Source organism: Ascaphus truei, chromosome 13 (genome assembly GCF_040206685.1).
Source record: "Ascaphus truei isolate aAscTru1 chromosome 13, aAscTru1.hap1, whole genome shotgun sequence".
Classification (NCBI taxonomy): domain Eukaryota; kingdom Metazoa; phylum Chordata; class Amphibia; order Anura; family Ascaphidae; genus Ascaphus; species Ascaphus truei.
The window spans coordinates 17,504,488-17,519,442 of record NC_134495.1 but is presented as its reverse complement, the minus strand read 5'-3'; the positions used below and the strand labels follow the sequence as shown (position 1 = coordinate 17,519,442).

The following is a 14,955-nucleotide window of genomic DNA, read 5'->3' as shown; positions in this document are numbered from 1 at the left end:
AGCGACCCCCACTCAGCCCCAACATTATAGATCTCAATGATGACTCACTCAACAGAATTGTTGCAGTGACGGTTTCACCTTCAGATTGTGGCAGCCAAGGGGTTAGTAATCCCACCCGCAGGTATTTGGGTTAAAGGTATAATAAAATGAGAACGAGCTGGGGTCTCTAGTCAGCAGGAACTCTTTGGGTGGGGCACATACAATATCAGTAGCATGACATGATGCTAACATAAAAATGTATAAATCCGCGGATGGTAGTGGTGGGGGGCTGTAGCACCCCTAGTACCTAGTGGGGGGCACGCATGTCAGTGACGGATCTCCAGCATGTCAACTAGAGAGCGAGAGATGCTGTTTGCTACTGAGCATGAGAGCGGGGGCTGCTTCAGCAAAGGGGAATGTTCTTCCGGTTCTGGGAGGAGACGGAAGGTGTGATACATTGTAACCAGTCCCTGCACACTGCCGGTCTCCCGCTGCTGCTAGACGCGATCGCCTCTCACCCTCCTCGCCCGGACATGGATCGCCTGCTGCCCCCCAAGCTTCCCTGCCTGCTGATCATGCTGCTGATCTCCGGGGCACTGGGTGCCCACTCTGCCAGGGGCAAGAGCCCGGAGAAACAGAACAACGCCTTCCGCAAGGCTGCCGCCAGCTTCTACCAGACCATGAGCAGTATCTTTGGGGAAGACAACGTGAGGGCTGTGCAGAAGGTTGGCCCTGATCTTTTTCCGTTAACCCCTTCGTTGCCAGATTACCGACAACTCCCCCCCATAGCATCCTATAGGGGGTCAGATCTGCTCTCTAATGCAAAACTAGCAATCCCAGACCATATGGCTAGTGCAGAGGAGCATTAACAGTCACAACTAGGAACCATGCACTAGTATTTTATCATTAAAGGCAATTAAAGCTCATCTACATAATGCAAGGGCACTCACTCCTCCAAGGCAAGAACACCATGACGAATGTGCCAAGGCTTCAAAGTACAGCTACCCACCCCCTTACATCTAACCAAATCCCAGAGCTGAAGACAGCACAGCTCAGAATACACTAACCAACATTATCTCAGAAACGGATTTATTTATATCCCTGGCATGAGATGTTCTCTAGATTTCTCAACTTTTTATTTTATTTGCAAAATATCCAGTTTGGGGTTTATCTGAGGAGTAGATTGATGGACCCCTCTGTAATAAGGGCATTGCACTAGATGTCATTACTGCTCAGTCTGGGGCTTGTAAATATACCATGTATTTATTTAGAGGTGGGTTTGTTATACGAGTTCCCTTCCTAACAAATCCAAATGAAGATCAGAATAATGGGAGTATATGGCTTATACTGTACACGAGAAACTGAACAAATGTATAATTTACTGGAATTTTGTGTTCATTTACAGCTTGCATCTCATGCTTTTGAACAGCATCTGTTTTGTTGTGTAATTTTTATGTAGATAAGTAAGATTGGTTCTGTTTTTACTGGTGAAGATCCTGTTTTCTCAGTAGGTGTTGAAGATAGCTATTATAAACTGTACATTCAATCCACTTTCAAAATATAATCTCATTTTGTATCATTGTAACACTAGATTCCTTGACGGTACCAATCAGAAGGTTTTGAATAAGCTCATGGTACTTGTCCTTTTCTAATTGATTATGTCACTTACGGCAGAGTATGTGACAAGGGTTGATCCTTCTAGCTATCCTGCTGATTTATTTGCCTCCCGCAGGGCCCTCAAAATGAGCAATATCGCCCCAAAAGCCATTACACTATACACCTCCCATACCCAGCCACCACCAATAATAATTTCAGTTCTTGCCTTCGGAGTCCTTGGTCTCTGTTAACTAGGAAAATATATAATTTTTACACACAAACACAATGTAGCAAAACGTGTCCTAAAATGCGGTTAATCTCTTTTTAAAAGATACTAGATTCACATTAGAACCCAAAGACGGTACTTCTTATAGTTTAGATTTTATATACGAAAGTGATACAGTGCTTGGTTACAGAAAAAAGAATGTTATAAAAAAAACATACAATATAACAATGCAGACAATTTCATAAAATAACGGGATAAAAACAGAAAATTTAAATACATCACCTGAATAACAATATCAGATCCTTCAAAGAGGGCTTGAAGTTAAAATAAGAGTGTCCTACGTGTATACTGGCACCAAACTCCCCTCCCTCTATGTTGAATTCTACCTTTGATACAAAAATACATGATTTTTATGCCCAAACTTTGCCTCTGTCACACGGATGAGGCCCACCTTTTGGTGGGTGTGTCCTTAACTCCCACTCATCCATCTCTTGTCGCATTTACGACTGAGGATGCAGAATAGTTCGGAGTATAAAAATAACGCATAACTCTCTTCCTGTGACTCGCAGAATAATGTGATCTGCATTACTGAGTTGTCATGCTTCTCCCGGAGATGTAGATACCTATTTTTTGCCCCTTGCAAGTTCTAATTTGGTATGAATATCAGCGATACACATATAAATATCCTTGGCATGTTTTGATATTAATTGGAACAGCTGAACTTGTCAGAAATATCTATTTTTGTGAGGTACACCATAACCCAAATATATATGACTAGCGACCCTTTTGTCACCCTCTCTTCTAATCAAAGGGGGTGGGGGGATTTCAGAGATTTGTCCCACTTTTAAGATGGTACACAGAGCTACTGAAGGCTCTGGGTGCCGTCACTAGACATCCATAATATAAATATATCTTTCCTATATGGTTCTATTACCACATACCCCCAAAGCAGACCACTCTTGGATAACCTGACCAGAAACTATTCTCTAAACCAGGGCAGCACAAACTTTTCCAGCTGCGTCCCCTTGTCTTCCCTGCCTCGGTGATGGCACCCCCCCTCCCCACCCTTGAAGCTGCGTCAAATGACGCTCGGGGTCACGTCATGTGACCCGCGGCGTCATTTGACACGTGACATCACATGGCCCCCGCCATGGCGACGCGTCACAGAGCGCCTGAATCCAGGTACGTATAGCGTTGCAGGGGCCTCACGCGATCCCCCGGCATTAAATTAAATGCCGTGGGGAAGAGCGCAGGACCCCTGCAACGGCCCCCCCCCCCCCCCCGGCAAAATGTCCCTCCCCCCAGTTTGCGCACCGCTGCTCTAAACACCCCCTCGTTTTGTTGCTTTCTTGACCAATAAATGCGTAGGCCGGCCAATCTTTTCATCCCAGGTGACTAAACATAGAAGAGAAAGGTAGTTAACCCTTTGCATGCTGTATTTTTCAGCACAACTACACAGAAAAAAAAACGTTAACGTGGCCGACCATTTCATTTTTTTTCTTTGTGTTAAAGCAGCAGTTCTAGCAATATCTTACACGTGTTTTTTGATAAATCAGTTCTGTACTATGAGAAAATACTTGTAGCATTTAAAATTAAAAAAATATATATATTTTAAAGACATTTTTAATGTTTCTAATGTAGGAAGCATTTCTAAAGTGACAGCCCCCTTCCCCTTCTGATAGGCTCTGGCTCTTGAGCCCCGCCCTCTCTCTAGCAGTGCACCAATTGTATCTAGTAACTGCCCAGTCAATCCTATTCCAGGACTACATTGCCCACAATGCATGCAGCCTGTTCTTTTGCTTGAAATTTGACCAAACCGGTGTCACATCTTGGGAGTAATAATTCCCAACTAAAACCTCACCATTTATTTCATATGAACGGAAACATGATACTGTTTCTCACGGTACTTAGAGATTTATATTACGTGGGCAAGGAATATAGTGACGTAATTTAGCCCAGTGGAAAATAAAAACATTCAAAAAAGGTACTGTATCGGTGAAATGGGTTGTGTTCTGTACTTGTGCATGTAAACATCTAATACATTTATTATTCAAGGACTCCATTTCCGCAGGCTCAGTACCACAAGATTGGCGTAAAGCAGACGTGGTGCTTATATTTAAAAAGGGAGCTAGATCACAACTAGGGAATTACAGACCTGTAAGCCACACATCAATAGTGGGGAAGCTACTTGAAGATTTAGGATAATATTGGGATAATACAGTATTCAAGAATACCTAATAGGAAATAAAATTATTAGTAATAGTCAGCATAGATTTATGAAGGACTAGCTGAGAGACCCGGCGTTGACCAGGTGTACAATTTCCCACACACACTGTCGTCCTTCGTCCCCCCCACACACACACACACACTGTCCCACACACACACACACTGTCCCACACACACACACTGTCCCCCCCCACACACACACACTGTCCCCCCCCACACACACACACTGCCCCCCCCACACACACACTGTCCCCCCCCACACACTGTCCCCCCCACCCCACACACACTGTCCCCCCCCACACACACACTGCCCCCCCCACACACACACACTGCCCCCCCCACACACACACACACTGCCCCCCCACACACACACACTGCCCCCCCCACACACACAATGCCCCCCCCACACACACACTGCCCCCCCACACACACACTGCCCCCCCCACACACACACTGTCCCCCCCACCCCACACACACACTGTCCGTCCCCACCCCACACAAACACTGTCCCCCCCCACACACACATTTCCCCCACATACACACTGCCCCCCCCCACACACTGTCGTTCCCCCACACACACAGTCCCCTCCCCCCCCACACACACACTGTCCGTCCCCCCACACACACACACACTGTGTCTCCCCCTCCGTCCACACACACACAAAGCCCCCTCCCCTGTTACAGGACCACAAAGCCCCCTCCCCTCTGCCAGGACTGACAACAGTGCAGTGACCGGAGGGTGGGGGGTTGGTGGTGGGGGAGAGCTGAGGCCTGCGCCGAGCAGCGGCGTGACCAGAGGGAGGGGGTTGGTGGGGGCGAGGTGAGGATGGCACCGAGGAGCGACGGGTGGGAGTGGAGTGACCTTAGGGTGGGGGTTGGTGGTGGGGGAGAGCTTAGGCCTGTGCCGAGGAGCGGCGTGACCGGAGGGAGGGGGGTTGGTGGTGGGGGAGAGCTGAGGCCTGCGCTGAGGAGCGGCGGACGTGAGTGAGGAGTGTGGGTTCGCCAAGTTGTTCTCCTTATGTTCCAACTGCAAGTGAGATGGTCCTTGCAATGTGGGGGGTGAGGGAGAGGGGGGGAGTGGGGGGTGCGCCGTGGCCAATGACACAGGGGGAACACAGGGCCAATCACACAGGGGGAAGACATACACACACAAACATTATTTGAGACTTATAGATATGGATAGGTTGTGGCAAACTAACCTTATTAGTTTCTTTGAGGAGAGAAGTAGTAATTTAGACCTGGGTAATGCAGTTGATGTGGTCTACTTAGATTTTTGCAAAGACTTTTGATACGGTTCCACACGAGGTTGGTGTACAAAATAAAGCAAATTATACTCGCTAAAAATATTTGCACCTGGATTGAAAACTGGTTGAAGGACAGAGAACAGAGGGTTGTCATAAATGAAACTTTTTCAGGTTGAGCTAAAGTTGTAAGTGGAGTATCTCAAGGATCGGTACTGGTACCCCTGCTTTTTAACTTGTTTATTAATCACCTTGATGTTGACATCGAGAGCAAAGTCTCCATCTTTGCTGATGACACTAAATTGTGTAAAATAGTAGAATCGGAGCAGGATGTAATTTACCTCCAGAAGGACTTGGATACACTGGAAACTTGGGCAGGTACATAGAAGATGAGGTTTAATACAGATAAATGTATGGTTATGCATTTGGAAAACAAGAATAAACAGGCAACTTACAAATTAAATGGGGATAAATTAGGAGAATCCTTGATGGAGAAGGATTTAGGAGTGCTTGTAGACAGCAGGCTTAGCAATAGTGCCCAATGTCATGCGACAAAGGTAAACAAGATCTTATCTTGCATTAAACGGGGAATGGATGGAAGGGAAGTAAACATAGTTATGACCCTTTATAAAGCATTAGTAAGACCACACCTTGAATATGGAATACAATTTTGGGCACCACTTCTTAGAAAAGACATTATGGAACTAGAGAGAGTGCAGAGAAGAGCCACCAAATTAATAAAGGGGTTGGATAATCTGATTTATGAGGAAAGGCTAGCTAAATTAGATTTGTTTACATTGGAAACGAGGCGTCCAAGAGGGGATATGATAATTATGGACATCTTTTTAGAAACGAAAGGTATACACGGATATACCAAATAAGTTACATAGTTACATAGTACATAGTAGATGAGGTTGACAAAAGACGTAGGTCCATCAAGTTCAACCTATGCTAAATTTAGACAACATACTTTATCCTATATCTATACTTGCTTATTGATCCATGTAAGTAAACATGGGAAGGATGTTGATCGAGGGAGTAATCCGATTGACAATATTTGGAGTCGGGAAATAATTTATTTTTCCCCTTATGAGATACTATTAGATGATACGTCACTGTGGTTTTTTCATCTCGATCAATATACTGTAAGTACGGATATAGGGTAAAGTATCTGTCGTCTAAATTTACAATAGTTGAACTTGATGGACGTGTTTTTTTCAACCTTCCTTTACTATGTTATAGTTGTATTTCTGGTTTTGTCAATTTGGCCCATATTCACTAAAGGCTGCTACGCTTTCCTACGTCTTAACTGCCCTTCGTGTGAATGGTAGTAAGGGCGTGCTAAAGTGCAGCAGCCTTTAGAGCATCGGTGCGCAAACTGGAGGGGGGGGGGGACGAGATTGTTTGTCTGCGGAGGGCGCGGGGTTTACAGAGGCCCTGCGCGCTCCCCAAAGGCACTTAAATTAAGTGCCGGGGGAGCGGCAAAGGCCTCTGTAAACTGCACTTACCTTGCTCCTGGAGACGTGTCGGCATGGCAACGCAGCAGCAAATGACGCCGCGAGGTCATGACGCCGAAGCCAATGTAAGGGGGGGGAGGGGGCGCGAAAAGACGGGAAGAGCCAGCAGGAGGGGGCAGGGAAAAAAGATTGCGCTCCCCTGCTTTAGAGAATATGGACCTTTCTTATTATCCACTTCCTGATGTACAAAAGAATGCTAATTCGCTGAGTTTTAGAAATTGCACTTCAAACAGGAGTTCCTATTTCTGCACAATGTCCTGCAGTGACTATAACACGGTGCAAAGGGGGATCTGAGCTTCACTTTCAGTCTCCCAAAGCTCCCCTTTTCTGTATATTAATCAGAGAAAGTGCAGCGTCCAGCGTTCCGGTCTTCTGGCCGCACTGCCACGGCCACGCTGCCCACAGCACTAAAAGGAATAGGAACAAAAAGGGGGGCGCAGGCACGGCGTCCAATCCTTTTATATTAATGGATTTAAAACAAATAACAATGCACTCACAATAGATAATTCAAATAGATAATGAGATGATGTCGAAGGGGCAGCCTCCGTTTTACTGGCAGAAGCGGTGTCCTGACCGCAGGGAGAGAGGCAGTGAGAGACTCCGCTCTCTGATAATGGGCGGTTTTTAATTATTCTCTATTGTGAGGGCATTCTTATTTATTTTAAATCCATTTACATAAAGGATATGATGCCGTGTGTGTGTGCGCCCCCTTTTTTTTTTTGTTGAGGTTATTCGTTTATGAAGAGGATTGGTGATCCTGATGTCTGGGGCAGCACACTAAGTCTGCGCTTATTGTGCTGGCTATGGCGACTGCGCAGTTGCATGCGCATGCAGTCCGTCGTTGGCGCGACGGAGCAGTCGCGATCGCCGGTTGTCAAAGGATTTTTACTTTTCTGGCGGTCGCCGCGTAACGTCAGCGGCACGTGAGCGGTTCAGCCAATGAGGGCGAACCGCTCATGGCCACGCCTCCGCCACGCCCCATGTCGCCCTCCCTTGGTCTCCTTCACCAGAGTGCAGGAATCGCAAGAGCTACGGCTGACACCACGCAGTTGCGTAGCCGGTCGCATACCCAGCACTATAAGCGCTGCCTTAGGCCAGGGGGGCGCAAACTTTTTTCCCTGCGCCCCCCTGCCGGCGGTCCCCTCACTCCCGCGCCCCCCAGGGGGTAGCAGGGATGAGGCGCACTGAGGCTCGCCTGCTGAAATCTGCGCGATTTCAGCAGGCGAGCCAGCAGCGCGATCGGGAGGAGGGGGGAGACGTCGCTGGGCCAATCGCCCGCGATGCACCGACGTCAACGTCACGGTGCCGACGTCACGGCGCCGTGACGTTGACGCTGCTCCGCGCTGATTTGATGTTTTCAGCCAACAGCGCTCTGAAAAACAGTTTGGCTGTTGGCTGAAAAATCCAGCACCTCGGCACACCTGCGGACGCTCGCGTGAGCCCCCTCTAAAGACATCCTCATGGAGGATGCAGGGGCTCAGCGCGGAGCGTCCGCACGGCTCAGCGCGGCCTCCCCTGCTATGGACTCGGCATTACAATCAATTGCTATGTAAGTTGGCTGTTTGCACTGACATTTATGTGATGTAATCAATTTTACTCAATACTTTTAGTTCTCTTGCACTTATGTTTGCACACAAGGGAGAATTTCTATCAGTCGTTGACTGAGCCACTAATTGAGCCACCTGTGCTGAAGCAGGGATGGCCTTAAAACCTGACCCGTTGGTAGCCCTTGAAGACTGGAGATGGACACTTTACTATTTTGTGGCTTTTATATTTTAAGAGTGGCCATTCTTAAACAAGGGCACCAAGGTTTGTACTAATTCTTGGCTGGATGTAAAACTGTTCCTGGGTTATTTATTCTCTGGGACTCTGGCGTTTTTAGTGTTTGTTTATTTTATGGTTTTCTGATGTTTTAATTTATTATTTTTTTAAAAGTCAGTCTTTATCCGTGTTAACAGTAATAAAAAAAAAATTGCCACATTCAAATTTGAAGTTAATGGGTGCAGTTTTTGTTCCTTCTGGTACTTCCCCTGGTGTTGCCTTTGTTTCCTACTGGTGGTTGGACTGCTACATGTGGTGGATCTCTGTAGGAAATGGCTTCATGTGCAATTTATATCCGTTTTAAACGGAAGAGCAAGATCAAACAGTAGTGGGGAGGGGGTTTCAGTTAAGTTTATTAATGCTGTAGTTACAAGAAGTATAGTATTTCCCAACCCACTCCTCAAGGAACCACAGCAATGTCACATTTGATTGATAGACAACCACACATTATATATAAGTTATGGTGGGTAAAAAAGTGACAAACCCCCCCCCCACCGTGCAGCGTAAAGCAATATCACTTGTGAGCACATTCACGTCTCAAACTGGTCCGCACCCCTGCCCTTCCCCATTATCTCTTATCTGTGAAGCAGGGGGTCTCCGGACCTGAGCTGCATTCATTTCAGTTCAACGGACCCCCTGCTTCCAGAGGTACTTCCCTCCGTAAGGCCACGGACATGGTGCAGGGAAGAGCGCTGACGCTCGTGCTCTCCTGCTCAAGCAGGAGCTTTTTCGTGTCCCTGCATGAGCGTCAGCGTGCGCGCTTGTGTGCCGGGTGGGAGGCGGGGCTAGCGCGTCACGGCGCCGACGTCACGGACTGCCATTGGCGTCTTGCAGTCACGTGACCGGCCCTGCGCTTCCCTCAGCGGGAAAACTAAAATTGGGTTGTCGGCTGAAATTCCACAAGCCTCCGCACGCCTGCGGAAGCGCCGTCTAAAGCCGTGCTGATAGGGATAATGTTTCCCCTCAGCGCGGTCTTTTTGACCATGTCCGAGGCCTTAGGGTTTTGGTAGAAGCTCTGGCTGGGCTGTATTTGGGGCACATGATTGCGGCTTAAATGTCCCGCGGGCCAATAGGGAGCCGTGGCATCATACCTTGCGGCTTCCTATTGGCCCGTGTAACCAGGACCTCTAAAACCTGCGGAGCTGCTATCGGCACCCCCTACGGATGTATGTAGCTCGGAGAGCATGGGGGTCCCCGAAGCTGAAATGAATGGGGTTCAGCTCCAGAGACCCCCTGCTTCCCACCTATTTTTTAAAACAAACGACTGTGTTCTGCTCCTTTAACCTCATTCGTTATAAAAAAATAAATATATTGTGCCCAATAAATTTAAATCATGGGGGGCTTGTACTTGTAGCACACCGCAAAAATAATAATAACTTTAGGACATACCACAACCATAATTTTGGTCCTATAATTGTCCGGATTGACCAGTCCCTGCTGTGTTGACGACAATCCTAAGTACCCTCTGGGTATCTGCAATTTGCATCATTATAGTATATTAACTAGAGTGGCCGCAGTAGTTCATAACATGATCCAATAATGACACGATACCAGCACAATGATCCAATTCCCTAATAGGTCATAACATGAACAGGCTAACCGTTTTACAGAAAATAAACAGAGTTTTGCAACAAATTGCTACATTACAGAAATAATGATTAGAAAATGTTGAATAAACTAGTTCAACTCCAGTCCTCAAGGGCCACCAACAGGTCAGGTTTTAAGGATATCCCTGCCTCAGCCACCTGATTGAGCCACCTGTGCTGAAGCAGGGATATCCTGAAAAGCCGATCTGTTGGTGGCCCTTGAGGACTGGGGTTGGCCTCTACTGCACTAGACTTCTGATATGATGACCATCGTCACAATACTAAATATAATAGATCTACACATGAAGAGAAAAAACAATCCCTCCTGATACTGAAAAGAAGAATGCCGTTATATCCTCTTCATGTCATGAATAAAGTTATGATTATTACATTATTTTGAGGTGTGCTGCAAAATGTTGTTTATAGATGACCATCTATTGTTCGGGGTTTAAAGGGCTCTCCTAGAGCCAGTGCCATCCACAGTGATACTCCCAAATGTGTCACATTCCCTGTCTCACCAAGAAGGCAGCAGGAAAGCCCCGTTTCCTGCCAATATTTGTGCTACTTCAGCCACTGTGTGTGGGCCCCTTGTTCTTTCCATGCTTGGGCGCTGTGGCATTAGGGATGGTTTGTATATATGTCTATCTTTATGTATATAGCGCCACCTATGTACATAGTGCATCACAGCAGTAATACACAGACATAATAATATAACACGTAATGGGAATAAGGGCTTGAGACATACAAGTAACATTAGGAAAAAGGAGTCCCCGCCCCCCCCCCCCTTACAATCTAAGTTTGGGAGGTATCAGAAAATGAATGTAGTGTCAAATGATTATTCTGAATGCTGATAATATACTTTAATGTAGAGGAGAATAATATTGTGTCAAAGAGGGTCTCCACTCTAGTATGTTGGTGCACTTATACTTCCAGCAGTATATATGTATATCTATAGAAAGTCCCATAAATTAATGCATAGTGGTGCACTCCTAACTTAATATCCCATGTTAACTGATCGTCTTATTAATTTGCAGTTCCGCAGGTAAAAGACAATCCTGAAATGGCAAAAGTCTGTCAATGTATATCATCTTTATAAACAGATGAATGTCGGTTATGGGATATATATGTAAGAGTGCCCTGCTACCCATAGTTTTTATGGGGTTTCTATAGGTATACAATATAATACTTTACATTAAAATGTTCTAGTTATATTTATAATGTTGGACACGTTCCAGGAATAGAAGGGTTTTGTTTAGATCAGCGGTGCACAAACTGGGGGGGGTGCGAGACTGTTTTTTTTTTGGGGGGGGGGGCGCAGGCCACGTGGTTCACTTACCTGGCTTCCGTGGTCCACCCGTCTCCATGACAACGCGGCGTCAAATGTCGCCGCGGGGCCATGTGACGTGGGGTGCGCAACAGTGGGAGAGCAGGCGGGGGGGGGCACAGCGCAGGAAGTTTGTGCACCCCTGCTTTAGATTACCCATACAGCTCAGTGTACGGGGGGACTAAGAATTGTACATACTGTATGATGCACTCATTGCTTTCTGTTTCTTTGAATAGTTTTTCTCCCGGTTGACGGAGAGGTTTGTGTATGGCACAGACGTATTGTTAGACACCCTCTGGAGAATATGGACCGACCTTCTGGATGTCCTTGGAATTGATGGTGAGTTGTCGAACATGAAGGAGAAATGACATACTTGAAAACGAGAGGTAACTCTCCATGTATTACTTCCTGGTCAAATCATTTTTATAAATAAAACCAAATACATCTGCCAGTTTATTCACTAAGGTTATTTAAAGCATCAGTTCCTGGCAGACCCATCGAAAGACTTTTTAGATGAGGGAACACGTCACCCCATGAATCCTTTCAGAAGATTCGGTCATGTAATCAATCTTTTAAATAGAAACTGCGCCTGGGGAGACGCGGTTATCACTCTTCCGTTAGCTGCATTCTGTAAACAGACCAAACGTAAAATGCTTTGTCAGTGACATTTCACAAGATCAGATCGCTTCATTTGTTTTAAGTAATCGGTTTCTGTGATTTATGGAGCGTAGCAACATGCTACAAAAACAACTACATGTTGCCTCTTATTAATTTGTTTGTAAAAATAAGAATTCGACATATACTTTGCCATTTTGTAATTAAAAGTCAGCCACACCGTTCTATTCTATCCTAATATTTGACCATTTATGTTTTGTTGCCCATCGCAGCACAAACTCTGAACCAAACACAAACAGAGCAAGTATTTTTTAAGCATTTTGCAGCAATCTTTGCTTTTTTTGTTTTTGAGATTTATTAAAAGGTGGCAGTGTGCTCATTTGCATGTCCTTCCCCAGAATCCCTTGCTGCAGTGCAAGCACTGTATGCGAGGAGATAATGGTGAAAGGGCAGGCTTGCAGACCTCTCCGAGACACGCGAATGTGCTCACAAATTATATTTTTACTTGTTGTATGCTGTACGGTAGAGGGTTTCTGTTGCTTTTTTTTTTTTTTTTTTCCCGCCATAACTTATTTAATGTAGTTTTATTATGTAATATACTGAAAATATCAGGTGGTTTTTGGAAATGGTAAAGAGTGACTTGTGGTTTCTCATAGGGGTTATAATCTAAATCCAATTAATAAAATATCTGTGATTTATTTATTTATTTTTTTGAGGGGGAAAAATGGATGTTCAAGCATACTCCTTTTTTCGAACTGAATTTGTATTATTTGTGGGGTGCTTTTTTTATGATGGATGGCACTCTTGCTAAAACGTCTCTTTAGATTTAGTTACAGCTCTAACGCTATGTTCGTTGTCATTTCAGCATCCAACCTGATACACTACTTCAGCCCCGCCTCAGTCGCCAGTAACCCTACCCGAGCTGTCATGCTTGTGCTTGCCGTCCTTTTGGCCTACTGGTTTTCCTCTCTCTTCCTGGGATTTTTCTTCTACCTCTTGCACGTCATCTTCGGTCGCTTCTTCTGGATCGTCCGCGTCTCCCTCTTCGCACTCTCCTGTGTCTACATACTGCAGAAGTATGAAGGCGAACCCGAACATGCCATAGTACCCCTTTGTTTTGTGGTGGCCATCTACTTTATGACGGGTCCCGTTGGGCTTTACTGGAGGAGGAACACCAGCAACCTGGAAGAGAAGATTGACCACCTGGACAACCAAATCAGGCTTCTAAATATCCGTCTTACAAGGGTCATAGAGAGTCTGGATAGAGACGGGGACCAATAATCCCCATTGCGTTCGTAAAAAGATACCAGCTCCTTGTAGACAAAGCACCATTTTGTTTATACACCCGTTCAATCATATGTGTAAATGTGAGTAATGTAGTTGAGTTATGAGTTTCTTGTTAGAGTATAGATCCAGTTGTCCTAGCCATTCATATGTTGACCACCTTGAGACAGTCTTGAATAGTTTGTAGAAATTTCGTTTGATCTTGAGTTTTAGTCTTTTTTTTTTACATTTTTTTTATGATGTTGAATTTGAAGTAGACTGTGAATCAGATCCTATTTGTGAGTCTTTCATCCAAAGGTCTTGCTATCAAGCGTTTCCCTTGATTATCTTAATTCTTTGAGCAGAATTCTGGCGGAATAGGAGTTGGATGTTTTTACTCCCAGTCGGGGGGTGCATTCTCTGATACCGAGTGGAAGTAAAATGTATGAATACGTTTTTTAGCGTTTTTGTGTGTGTGTTTTACCTGTGTCTATCAAAGCAGCTCACTGCCGAAAAGTATCTCTAATCTTCTGACAATATATAGAATTTCTCAAGAAGGTTATTTGACCTGTGCTTTTTAGATTTTAATGTTTTATGATCAGGAGTTTTCATATAGGGAGGAAGTATATTGTGGTGCAATTTTTATAGTGTCTCTTGCTTGTGACGGGTCTCTTTTTCACAGTGCCGTGGATTAAATAAGACTTAAATGTATTTAGCACATACCTAGGTAAACAAAATGTACAGTAGATTGTGTTAGGAGTGGTTGATATTATCTCACACACTGTGTAGAATGACAAGTTTATTTGAAATGTGTTGTTCATTTTGTGTTTTTTTTGTGAGCTATAGAATTGCATTAACCTTTAGGTTACACAAAAGTTGCTTAATTTAGGAACGTTAGTAGCTGAAATCTTTAAATAAAATACCTGCTGCTGCTCAACACTTTCTCAGGGTTAATAGGCAGCAATAAAGTAGAAAGTGGTTTTTGTAAATGATGGGTTAACCTGTGAAAGTGAATCCCCATGTGATAACTGTTTTATTTTGCATGAGGGGAAGGTGTTCTGGTTGGAAGCACAATGGCTTCAGTAGACTTCTAATATGTACCAAAGGAGGGAGAAGGAGTAGGGGGTATGATACCCATTTGTTCGATCAACAAGTAGTTGATATTGGTAGAAGCTTTCGAACCTCGCAGGGTCCATGATTGAAAGCGTCTCCCTCCTTTGTTAGTACATGGAAGAAAGGACCGACACGGCCCACCCACCCTTCTTTGCAGACTTCTTTTTGAAATTTCTGTTTGTTTGTTTGTTTTTTTAGTTGAAGGTAGCCCCATTATCGTCCTCCCCAGGGCAAAACAAAATGGCGTCTTAAATCTGCCGGGCCAAGAGGAAGTCGCAGTGTCGTCCGTTGCAGGTTCCGTTTGGCCCCCGTGATCTGGGGGATTTTTATTTTTTTGGAAGGCCAACAAGTAACCGGGGCTACCTTTTGCCGGTAAGGATCTCTGGAATCGGAGTCCCCCGAAGCTAAAATGAATGCGCGATCAGTCCTGCGTCCTGTCCTAGTTAAA

The 14,955-nt window shown here is 45.2% G+C and overlaps 1 protein-coding gene across 1 annotated transcript; it reads left to right on the top strand.

Moving 5' to 3' along the window:
• The first annotated feature begins 379 nt into the window (after positions 1 to 379).
• BRI3BP (BRI3 binding protein) lies at positions 380 to 14,624 on the top strand. The gene is made up of 3 exons (XM_075568714.1): positions 380 to 704; positions 11,753 to 11,855; positions 12,997 to 14,624. Exons 1-3 carry the CDS (start codon positions 396 to 398, stop codon positions 13,410 to 13,412), a joined length of 828 nt encoding a protein of 275 aa, XP_075424829.1. The 5' UTR covers positions 380 to 395; the 3' UTR covers positions 13,413 to 14,624.
• The last annotated feature ends 331 nt before the right edge of the window (positions 14,625 to 14,955 follow it).

What these genes read in the sequence shown, in the direction of transcription:
- BRI3BP (XM_075568714.1), top strand. Translation starts at nt 396, where the DNA reads ATGTTCTTCCGGTTCTGGGAGGAGACGGAAGGTGTGATACATTGTAAC. An exon ending in ACGTGAGGGCTGTGCAGAAG is followed by an intron (nt 705 to 11,752) that starts GTTGGCCCTGAT and finishes TTCTTTGAATAG; the next exon opens with TTTTTCTCCCGGTTGACGGA. An exon ending in GGATGTCCTTGGAATTGATG is followed by an intron (nt 11,856 to 12,996) that starts GTGAGTTGTCGA and finishes TTGTCATTTCAG; the next exon opens with CATCCAACCTGATACACTAC.